The sequence below is a fragment of the Saccopteryx bilineata genome, chromosome 1 (genome assembly GCF_036850765.1).
Source record: "Saccopteryx bilineata isolate mSacBil1 chromosome 1, mSacBil1_pri_phased_curated, whole genome shotgun sequence".
Taxonomy (NCBI): domain Eukaryota; kingdom Metazoa; phylum Chordata; class Mammalia; order Chiroptera; family Emballonuridae; genus Saccopteryx; species Saccopteryx bilineata.
The window spans coordinates 229,176,090-229,188,163 of record NC_089490.1 but is presented as its reverse complement, the minus strand read 5'-3'; the positions used below and the strand labels follow the sequence as shown (position 1 = coordinate 229,188,163).

The window sequence follows — 12,074 nt, the reverse complement described above, 5'->3', positions numbered from 1 at the left end:
TACTAGACTTGTTGGGGTGATCACATTGTAAGGTATATGTCTAATAATTATGTTATACACCTAACAATATAATATTGTATGCCAACTATAATATGGAAAAATTTTTTTAAATAAAGAGCTGCTACCCAGCTTTATGTTCCACATTATAAACACTGACTAAACTGCGAGTCAGTACAGACAGTACAAATAGAGTGTGGTCTTTGGACCACTGTATGTTCACAGACCTGGTGAACATACTGACTAGCTACAACCTTAGACAAGTTACTTAATCTGTGAGTACCCGACTTCCGTTCTAGGTAAGACAGGGATGAGCCATAGGCTGTGTGGTGATGCTAAGATGAAATGGAAAGCCCAAAGTGCTTGATCATTGTTAGCAACTATTATTCATGAAACTGGCTCTAACCTAAACAAAATTTTCAATTGTTGATTCGCACTGCTTATTGTACAATAAAATATGAACATTCGACGTAAGACTGACCCTTTCAGGCCGTAGCTTCCACTTGATTTATTTGTCTGTGGGGCACCTACTTGTCTCATATGCATATAGTAAAAGGTTGGATACTTCTTTGGTGATAGTCATTTTTTACTAAATATAAAATATTAAATTAAATTACTGACAAAGCATAGTATACCATCCAATTTTCTTGCAGATGGTTTAAAATTAGTGGGAATTTAAGCCAATGGGGAGACTAGATTGTTTGCTGTCTAAATACTGGGCATTCTCTGAACTTCATGGAACTCAAATACTAGTTATCTGAACAATAAATGTATAAGAGCCAAGACATTGTTGAAGAAACACGCACTCTACCAGTATTCACAAGCTGTTATAAAGCTCAGCTCAAATTCTAGGAAAGCTGTTTTTGGATTCTTGGCCAAGCCTTCCTATTGGGCTTACTGTGTGGCCCTGGACACTATCTGACTGGCAGTGTCCTCCGCTGTCCAGCTGCCTACTGCTGCAACCTAGTTTCCGAGAGAAAGGCGAGGACAGGGGAGTTCTAGAGCCCATCTTCAGATTGCTGAGTCCAATAAACAAACAAACAAACACAGAACCCTCTAAAGTTAAGCAAGCGCCAGGTGACAGCAGCTGGCCCCCTCTGCCCTCTGACCCAAATCAGTCCTGCCTCTCTGCCAGGTCACTCAGCCCCGGCCATGTCTAAATGCCAGTGAAACGGTGAGGTCCTGTTCTAAATCTTTCTGTTTCCAAAGTCCCTCAACAGAACTCATCGCACAAATATTCTTCAGGGTAGTAACATGGATCTAATATGGACCATTCAGAATCTAAAAGAAGAACATAAATTCATTCAACAATACCACAGTGATATTTCATTACACAAAGTCAGGCAAGTTATCTACAAATAACAGTAACTGTTGCAGAGTGCATTCTCTGAGTTTACAAATATATTTTTTATTTGAAGATTATTCTTTAATAAATGTTATATTTAACAGGACACAAAGGAGAAGTATCTATGTACAGAGAGCAAAGGTAGTGTGACTGTTTATAACAAAAAGTAAAAAGAAAATATAAAAAATACATAAAAATAATTTTTTGTAGCCATGTAAAACTATCTGAAAACACCAAATAAATAAATGCACTCAGTAATTATCTATTCAGCCACTACACTGTAGCTACTAATCTGAAATAACTAAAATTCAGTATCAGGGTCCTAGAGTTACAATACTATATTTTTGCACAAATTTCTTTATCCGCTTTACTTTCTTCCTTAAGGCTTGATGATCTTGTTTTGAAATATACCGAAAATATTTACAACCTAAAAAACAAACAAAGCAAAATAAACAAAAATTGTTTTAATACTTATCAAATTCTTCACATATATTTCTACATTTTAAATTTTGCTTCAATTCTGGCATAAGTGATTTGTGTTATTTATACAAACATCTTCTAAGCACCTCATCAGAGACTTCACATATAAAATGTACTGCTTCCTACATATGGGTATGTTTCTGATCCATCAAAATCAAAGCATAAACTTTAGTGTGTTTTCTACCCTGCCTCTCAAACCCTAATTAAGATGATATGCATATTATATAATTCATATATTAAATGAGCCTCCTCCAAAAGCAAATTACCATAGATTCCCTCTCAATGTTAGTTTGTCAAGAGCAAAAGAGGCCTCTATAACAATAATGACGTAGCCTGCAAAAACTTTTACTGTTAAGGATTAGGACAAATCATAGATTAGAAAAAAATCAGAAATTATCTAGTCAGTCTAGACACCTGGCAAGTAGCTGGCTGGAGATCATGTAGCCCTGCCAAGGTGTCTAGTCCTCAGTAGAAGTTCTGTTCAAGGTCCTCTGCTCATTTTTTAATTGGATTGTTTATTTTTGTTGTCACTGAGTTGTACGTTCTCTACATATTTTGGATATTAGCCTCTTATCAGAGGGATTGTTTGCAAATATCTTTTCCCATTTGGTTGGTTACCTTTTTATTTTGTTGATTTCTTTTGCTGTGCAGAAGCTTTTTAGTTTTTTGTAGTCCTATTCACTTTTTTTTTCTTTTCTGAAGTTGGTAACAGGGAGGCAGTCAGAGAGACTCCCAATGCGCCCGACCAGGATCCGCCCGGCATGCCCACCAGGGGGCGATGCTCTGCCCATCTGGGGCGTTGCTTTGATGAGTTTGGCCATGGTAGAGGATACCCGTGAACTCTCACTAATTTTAGTTCCCTTTGATCTCTATGCCCTGTTTTCCATTTAACTAAACCACCAGAGCCATTCTAGTGCCTGAGGCAGAGGCCATGGAGCCATCCTCAGCACCCGGGCCAACTTTGCTCCAATGGAGCCTCAGCTGTGGGGAGGAAGAGAGAGACAGAGAGGAAGGAGGGGTAGAGAAGCAGATGGGCGCTTCTCCTGTGTGCCCTGGCTGGGAATCAAACCCGGGACTCCTGCACGCCAGGCCAACGCTCTATCACTGAGCCAACCGGCCAGGGCCCTATTCATTTATTTTTGCTTTTGGGGTCAAGTTCACAAAACCCTCTGAGAACAAGGTCCTTAGGATTAGTAGTACATATATTTTCCTATATGTATTTTATTGTTTGGGGTTTTATATTCAAGTATTCAATCCACTTTGAGTTAATTTTTATGTTTGATGTCAGATAGCCATCCAGGACACATACAAGAATCAACCAATGACTGCACAAATAAGTGGAATAACAAATTGATGTCTCTTTCTCTCTTTCCCTTCCTCTCTCTCTAAAATCAGTAAATACTAATTTAAAAAATAAGCATTACAATAAAAAAAGAATATTTCTCTATTTCTAATAAAGTAGACAATCCCAGTAAACTTTTTATACAGCATGGTAAAATGGTTATGTGTTGTGAAAATAGTTTTCAGCTCCTACCTTAATGGTGACTGAAGATAATCAAGTTAGAGCATAAAGACCAATCATATTCAACAACATAAAGTCACTATTTCTAATCCACTGAGCTTCCTACCAGCACATCACCTGAACTCAACCCAGGATTCATTTTTCTATTAAAGTTATTTCTCTAGCATCTAATATCTTTATATACCACTCTACGTAAGCTAGAAGATGAATGAATGATCATACTTTATACTTTCAAAATCATTAAAAGCGATGTCCAGATTTTTTTTAAAATGTACCTTTTCCTAACAATATCCCAGCTACAAAAGCTTTCTCGTAAGCCAAAGCTTTATCCTCCTTCCAATCATTTGTTGCCCAATAGTAGCTGAAGTGAAAGTGTGGCCACCAGTTTTTCCTGGAGCTCCACTCTTCTTGGACCCAGGCAAAGTGACTTCTGGAAAAGAAAAATGTCAAACAGAAGATCTATATCAGCAATGGAGATGGGTCTATGGCATCAGAATGTGAACTTAAGCAGAGTCTGTGGAACAATGACAAGGAAGACGCTTTCAGACCAATGATGAGTTTGGCCATGGTAGAGGATACACGTGAACTCTCACTAATTTTAGTTCCCTTTGATCTCTATGCCCTGTTTCCCATTTAACTAAACCATCAGCTCAGTATAGAACAGCAATTAAGAGCAAAGACTTTGTAGTCAAAATCCAACTTTGAATCTCAGACCTTATATCATCCTGGCCACGCTATCTAACCTCTCTGAGCCTATCTCCTTGAGGATGTTAATGGCACCCACCCCATAGCACTGCTATTAGGATTAAACTGGTTCAGCGATATAACAGTCTCAGAGAATGCTCTTGGCATACTGTCTGGTACATAGTGCATGTTCCATAAATGTTAGCTATCATCATTAATTAAAAGTAATTTTAAATTAAACCTTATTTTAATTTATATGCTACTAAGAATTACTATCCAAATTCAGACACCATTTTGATACATATACATAAACACACAGGTTTGACAGTTGAATCACACAGTGCTAAGTGTTCATCAATAATTTAACTGAGCAAATACAGCACATATTTAGGACCTATTTGCATCCTATGATGGAAATTCTTCAAGTTCAAAAAATGAACAGTACATTTCTCTGCCTTCAAGAACCTTATGGTTAGTAGGAGATTACATGGTGCTTTAGATTTGCAAAGTGGTTTTCAGTGAGTATATGAACATATCACACCGCAAACATTTTATAATCAACTCTGTTCTATCTCCAAGTTCAGGTTGAATCTGAAGCAGGAAACACATTCCCATCCATAATGAATTTCCTAACCAACTAAAATGGATACAATAAATAAATAAAACAAATCTTTTTTTTGTATTTTTCTGAAGTTGGAAACGAGGAGGCAGTCAGACTCCTGCATGCGCCCGACTGGGATCCACCTGGCATGCCCACCAGGGGCGATGCTCTGCCCATCTGGGGCGTTGCTCTGTTACAACCAGAGCCATTCTAGTGCCTGAGGCAGAGGCCAAGGAGCCATCCTCAGTGCCCAGGCCAACCTTGCTCCAATGGAGCCTTGGCTGCAGGATGGGAAAAGAGAAACAGAGAGGAAGGAGAGGGGGAGGGGTGGAGAAGCAGATGGGCGCTTCTCCTGTGTGCCCTGGCCGGGAATGGAACCCGGGACTTCTGCACGCCAGGCCGACGCTCTACCACTGAGCCAACTGGCCAGGGCCAAAACAATTTTTTGATATACCTTCTTCTCATCAAGTAAAAATGACAAGGGCTATACCTTCTTTTCTTAAAAATGTGGTACTAATGATATAATGGTCGGAGGTATTGTTTTAGATAGCCAGCTCACAATGGACTTAAGAATATTTGTTGAATGAATAACCCATGGTTTCTGAGGCCCTAAAACCCCACTGAAAATTATTGAAAATGCAGGGAGGAAAGCTGCTTCCTACGTGATCTCAGAAGCTGATGACAAATAGCTTTACAAGAGTCTGGCAAAGAGTGGGAGTGATCCTGTCTAAGTCCTCATTTCCAATTTGAAAACCTACATATTTCCTAACAGCATAGGAGTACATTATTTGTGGTACAGGACTTATTTTGCTAAAAGAAATTTGCATTTAAAAACTTGATAGAATTTTTGTATGTTTTACTTGTGACTTTGCATGTCCTGCTTCTGATGAACTCAAAAGAAAGTAGCAAAAGACACAGTTCAAAAAAATCCAAAGCCCTGGCCGGTTGGCTCAGTGGTAGATCATTGGCCTGGCGTGTGGGAGTCCTGGGTTCGATTCCTGGTCAGGGGACACAGAAGAAGCGCCCATCTGCTTCTCCACCTTTCCCCCTCTCCTTCCTCTCTATTTTTCTCTTCCCCTCCTGCAGCCAAGGCTCCATTGGAGCAAAGCTGGCCTGGGCGCTGAGGATGGCTCCATGGCCTCTGCCTCAGGCGCTAGAATGGCTCTGATTGCAGTGGAGCAATGCCCCAGATGGGCAGAGCATCGCCCCCTGGTGGGCATGCCAGATGCAGGGGGTGGGGAGGATCTCGGTCAGGAGCATGCAGTAGTCTGTCTGTCTGCCTCCCTGCTTCTAACTTTGAAAAAGTAAAAAAAAATTAATTTAATTTAAAAAATAAAAATAAATAATCCAAAACCAGGCCCTCGCTGGGTAGCTCAGTTGGTTAGAGTGTCGTTCTGATATGCCAATGCTGCAGGTTCAATCCCCAGTCAGGGCACATACAAGAATTAACCAATGAATACATGAATGAGTAGAACAACAAATTGATGTTTCTGTCTCTCTCTCCCTCCCTCTCTAAAATCAACAATTTTTTAAAAAAATTTAAAAAAGGAATCCAAAAACATATGCAAAGAACTTCATTTAAAAAGTGACAGCTGGCCCTGGCTGGTTGGCTCAGCGGTAGAGCGTCGGCCTGGCGTGCGGGGGAACTGGGTTTGATTTCCGGCCAGGGCACATAGGAGAAGCGCCCATTTACTTCTCCAGCCCCCCCCCTCCTTCCTCTCTGTCTCTCTCTTCCCCTCCCGCAGCCAAGGCTCCATTGGAGCAAAGATGGCCCGGGCGCTGGGGATGGCTCCTTGGCCTCTGCCCCAGGCGCTAAAGTGGCTCTGGTTGCGGCAAAGTGACGCCCCGGAGGGGCAGAGCATCGCCCCCTGGTGGGCAGAGCGTCGCCCCTGGTGGGCGTGCCAGGTGGATCCCGGTCGGGCGCATGCGGGAGTCTGTCTGACTGTCTCTCCCCATTTCCAGCTTCAGAAAAATACAAAAAAAAAAAAAAGTGACAGCTATCAGCTATAATATCAGGACATATTCTTTATACTGATCCAGTAATAAATACCATGTGTTACTTACCCCATTAAGGTCTGTCTGAGACATTTTGCCAAATATTGCCAAGCTGTTGTATTTTTCGTGCATCCAGCAAAATCTAAGACAGCGAATAACACCTCCAAGCCCAGCTTATGGTGCTCTTCTTTTTCTGCAATGGTCACAACAAGCAGGCTTCACATAAGGGATTACAGTACACAAAGCTAACTCAGTATGTTCCACTGATAAAATATTACTGAACCACAAGCCCTCTACTTTGGTTAACAGTTTAAAACAATTCACTGTACCACTACTCTCCTGTGTTGAACCTGAAAAACTCAAGAATTTAGTCCACACTACTGAAATCTCAGTGCTGGGTCTCATCTCTAAATGGGCGTTACAGTTGAATGCATGAGTTTGGGGTGTCAACCCCCACACCTCCACAATAAAAAATCCATGTCTAATTTTTGACTCTCTCAAAACTTTACTGATGGCTTACTGTTGACGGTAAGACATACCAATAACACACGTTTTGTCTGTTACAAGTATTACATACTGTACTCTTACAATACAGTAAACTAGAGAAAAGAAACTGTTATTAAGAAAATCATAAGGAAGAGAAAATATGTTTATGTATTTATTTTAAAAATGATGCATATAATTGGACCCACACAGTTCTAACCTGTGATGTCCAAGGATCAACCATATACACTGAGAACCTTATTTAAAGAACCTGCCCTGTCTGGGCATTTCATATCCGTTTTCCCCTATTAGGAAGGCCACCGAGGCAGTTTCAGTACCTATCAGGGTTAGGCTGGTTTCTTCCTAGGAAGATATGCTGTTCTCTATATTGAGCTGTGATGCTGTAGTGGTTAAAATGGGCTGAATTATATAAATTAAAGCCAGTTCTCTTTTGTTGACTACTGTCTACATTCCATAGCAGGGGTCAGCAAATGTTTTTTGTAAAGGGCCAGAGAGTAAACATTTAGGCTTTGTGAGCCATGTGGTCCTTGTCACAACGACGTAACTCACTGCCATCTTGTAAAAGCAGCCAACATGTGAAGATACGTGAGTGAATGGACATGGTTGTGCTCCGAGATCCTGATTCATAAAAACAGGTGAGCAGTGGATTTGGTGTACAGGCACAGTTGGCAGACCCTTTAGTCTACAGCTTATCTGCACAGAGATATAAAACAAACATGACCTACCTGATTTTTGCAGTAATCTGTGGAATTCTAACATCAGTTTATGAGACGGTACAATTTGATACAGAATCTGGAAGAAAGAAATACTTTTGTAATATATACATATTCAAAAGACATTTCTCATATTTCAGCTTACTTGCAAATACAGTTCTTTCTGTCGCATAGACCCTCAGTGAGCTAATCACGGGTTTAAAATATACCATCCTTATACCCAGTTTCAATTTGGGTACAGAAATTGTTCCATGTAAATCTATTTTTAAAAAATCAATAATAACAAGATCAGAGGGGTGAGAGAAATAGACGGAAACATTTATTTCTCCTTATACATTTTTTATACTGTTTACCACACTTAAAATTTTAATTTTATTTTTCAGAAGCCAAGACTGAGAAAAAAAAAAGGGGAAAAATCAATATCACACAGACTAGATAATTAATATTTATTGATGAGAAAAAGTCACAGAATAGTTGTATAAAAAAAAAACCCAGAAAGACCGGAGTGGCTATTTTGGTAGATTGTGTTCAGGAAAACAGTACAGTAAGAATATTCAAGTAAATATTTTTATAACCTTTCTATACAATAGAGAGAAGGTAAAGGCATTTCTTCTTAAGAACAGAAAGGGCTATTTTTATAAATATATATAAAAAAATTTAAAGTTAAGTTATATTTCTCATTTCAATACATTTAATATTAAAAATGAATTCATTCTGTGTGCTAGTTGAGGTTCTTCAACATTCCACTGAGGTAATCTCCTATAATTAAAAGTAAATTCTGGGCCTGGCCGGTTGGCTCAGCGGTAGAGCGTTGGCCTGGCGTGCGGGGGACCTGGGTTTGATTCCCGGCCAGGGCACATAGGAGAAGCGCCCATTTGCTTCTCCACCACACCACCCCCCCTCCTTCTTCTCTGTCTCTCTCTTCCCCTCCCGCAGTCAAGGCTCCATTGGAGCAAAGATGGCCCGGGCGCTGGGGATGGCTCCTTGGCCTCTGCCCCAGGTGCTAGAGTGGCTCTGGTCGCGGCAGAGTGGTGCCCCGGAGGGGCAGAGCATCGCTCCCTGGTAGGCAGAGCTTTGCCCCTGGTGGGCGTGCCGAATGGATCCCAGTCGGGCGCATGCGGGAGTCTGTCTGACTGTCTCTCCCCGTTTCCAGCTTCAGGGGAAAAAAAAAAAAAAAAAGAGTAAATTCTGTTATTTTTCTTCTAAATAGTTTTTTAAAAGGAGATCAATCGGGATCAATATACCAAGATTGAGGATATTATTAAAACTTGGTTCTTACAAAATTACTTTGTTTTATGACATATAAAATTCTGTATATGGCTGAATTCCCTTAAGATTTTTTAAAATCTTTTTGTTAAAATATAGCAAATATAGCATATATAATAGATATGTATATAAAGTGTGTCATCCAATAAATATTTACAAATTATACACACTCATATAATCAGTACCCAGACCCAAAAAGAAAAAAAACAACTATCAGAACTCTAGAAACCTTTGGTCAGCTTTAGAACATTCTTAGCCGTTAGCTCTTCAAATAGTGGCTTCTCTTTGTCTGTGTGTTTGGTCCTTTGTTCTTGCCTCTCCTCTCCCTGTGACTACAACTGTGTCACACCTTTTCCCATGTCCGTCTACACTCTTCTCTGCACATTTTATCCTTTTTGCTTTCCCTGCTTTAGCCTGATATCTTCTACACAACTAATTGATCCTGTCCTCTGTTACGTTCAACCAGTTATTAAACTCACTGTTGAGTTCTTAATTTCAAACATTGCAATTTTCAAAAGAAAAAACGGAGTCTCTCCAAGTCCACCTTGTCCTGAACCTAAGTGTTCAGCATAGTGATTTCCGGCTACATATATATGATTGATTGATTTTCAACAAAGTTAGCAATGTAATTCAACAGGGAAAGGATGGATGTTTCAACAAAAGGTGCTGGAACAGTCATATGAAAAACAATAAACTTTGATCCTTATAGAAGAGAATGTTCATCAACTTGGGGTAGGCAAAGATTTCTTAGACAAAAAATACTAACTATAAAAGAAAGATGCATACTGTATACTATACTTCTTCAAAATTAGAAATTTCTGCTATTTGAAAGATACTGTTTTAAGAAAGCAAAAAGGCAAGCCACAAACTGGGGGGAAAATATTCACAATATATATACCTGACAGATGACCTATATCCAGGTTATATAAAAAAAGCTTCCAAATCAATAAGACAAATAACCCTCCAACTAGACAAAATACGTAAACAAACAATTGAAAATTAAACAAGACAAAGGAATATCCAATAGGCACACTAAAAGATGCTCAACATCAATACTAACTAGGGAAATGCAAATTAAAATAATGAGATACCACTACAAAACAGAACGGCTATAATTCAGAAGACTGACAACACCAAGTGTGGACAAAGATACGGAGAAATTGATCTTTCAAATATTGACAATGGGAATGTCAATGGGACAGTCACTTCAGAAAAAAAGTTGGGCAGCTTCCTAAGAAGTTACATATATACTTTCCAGCAATTCCATTCTTAGATAGCCACCCAAGACAAATGAAAATATGTGCATGCCGGGACTTGTACATGAATGTTCTCAGCAGCAATCATACCAGCCGCAAAGTGAAGAAAATCCAAATGTCCATCAGAAGTGAATGTATTAGAATGGAATACCACACAACAGTAATAAGGAACAAATAACTGGGACAATAATATGGGTGGATCTAAAAAATATTATTTGTAGCCAGAAAATCCAGGCAAAAAAAAAAAAAGAGTGCAGATGCTAAGATTTGACTCATGTGAGATTCCAGAAAAGAGTGATTTCATTGATAGTGACAGAAAGCAGAGCAGGTGACCGCCTGGGGCCAGGAGTGGGTAGTGGGGGGTGGGGTGTAGGTGTAAAGGGAAATAATGGATTTTCTAGGCCAGTAGTTGGCAAACTCACTAGTCAACAAAGCCAAATATCAACAGTACAACGATTGAAATTTCTTTTGAGAGCCAAATTTTTTAAACTTAAACTATATAGGTAAGTACATTGTTATTAACTTTATTAGGGTACTCCTAAGCTGGCCTTTGCGCCCACACGTGGTATTCTGTGGAAGAGCCACACTCAAGGGGCCAAAGAGCGGAATGTGGCTCGCGAGCCATAGTTTGCTGACCACTGTTCTAGGCTGATGGAAATGTTCACTATCTTAATTATCATGGTGGTTACATGGATGTATACATTTGTTAAAATGCATCTAAGTGCACTTAAAATAAGTGTTTCAATGTATGAAAATTAAATTTCAATGAAAGGTGATTTAAAAAAAATAGTGATGCATGCAGAACCTTCCCAGCAGGGTGGCAAAGGGTTCTGAAATACTGAGACCCTCAGTCTCACCTGGTGGAGAGTGGCCCAGAGCCCACAGCCTCCTCTGATTAGCTTCGTGTCCCACCCAGACATCGTCATTTTCTATGGATGCCATATTATGAAAGTTGCAAAGCAATAAACTAACAACCTTTTAAATTGTTAGTTCAACCCTGTTCAAACATTGACAGAAAATTCTATACCTTAAGCACACTTATCAGTTTCTCCCTTGGTGCCTTCACTCGCTTTAGAAAGTTGTATAAGTAGACATGCGCGTTGGGATTCAACGGGAAGTTTTCGTCATAGGCGTAATTAGTGAGTATCTTGCGGGCTTTATCTTGAGCCCCATGGAATTCCAGCATCTATACAAAAATAGATAATATTTTAGCTAAATTCTATAAGATATCTGAAAGGTAACGCACAACTTATTGAGGGGTACAAAAAATATAAAAGCAAATAACAGTATTTATTGTATGGGAGACAGTAGTCATGTGATCACTCACAACAAAGGCCTATATGGTTTTCTATTTTTTCCATACTTTGTTACTGAAAACTGCAGCAACTTCATATAAGAACTGTTCCTATAAGAAATAAAGTGCCCAAAGCAGAGCACATTAACAACTGAAAAAAGACCAGTCTTTTTTTCAGTGCCCTATATAACTTCAGCCATGAAAGAAGTACATGGGAATTCCTCTCATCTCATTCACACCTTTACCAAGGAATTTCCACATTCACTAGCATTTGGTTTCAGAGATTATCTTATTTTATTTATTTATTTATTTTTGTGACAGAGACAGAGAGAGACAGAAAGAGGGATAGACAGGGACAGACAGACAGGGAGAGAAATGAGAAGCATCAATTCTTTGTTGCGACACCTTAGTTGTTCA

General features: G+C 39.4%; 1 protein-coding gene across 7 annotated transcripts in view; it reads right to left on the bottom strand.

Annotated features, from left to right (window-relative positions):
• Positions 1 to 1,380: 1,380 nt before the first annotated feature.
• TAF1A (TATA-box binding protein associated factor, RNA polymerase I subunit A) overlaps positions 1,381 to 12,074 on the bottom strand; it is a 63,559-nt gene continuing 52,865 nt past the window's right edge. For all 7 annotated transcript variants that reach the window (XM_066237854.1, XM_066237832.1, XM_066237814.1 and 4 more), the window contains 5 exons: positions 11,391 to 11,549; positions 7,854 to 7,920; positions 6,694 to 6,817; positions 3,620 to 3,774; positions 1,381 to 1,769 (listed from right to left, as the gene is read on the bottom strand). In XM_066237854.1, coding sequence (XP_066093951.1) covers positions 1,657 to 1,769; positions 3,620 to 3,774; positions 6,694 to 6,817; positions 7,854 to 7,920; positions 11,391 to 11,549 — 618 coding nt within the window. In that variant the 3' untranslated portion in view covers positions 1,381 to 1,656. The remainder of the gene's footprint in view (positions 1,770 to 3,619; positions 3,775 to 6,693; positions 6,818 to 7,853; positions 7,921 to 11,390; positions 11,550 to 12,074) is intronic.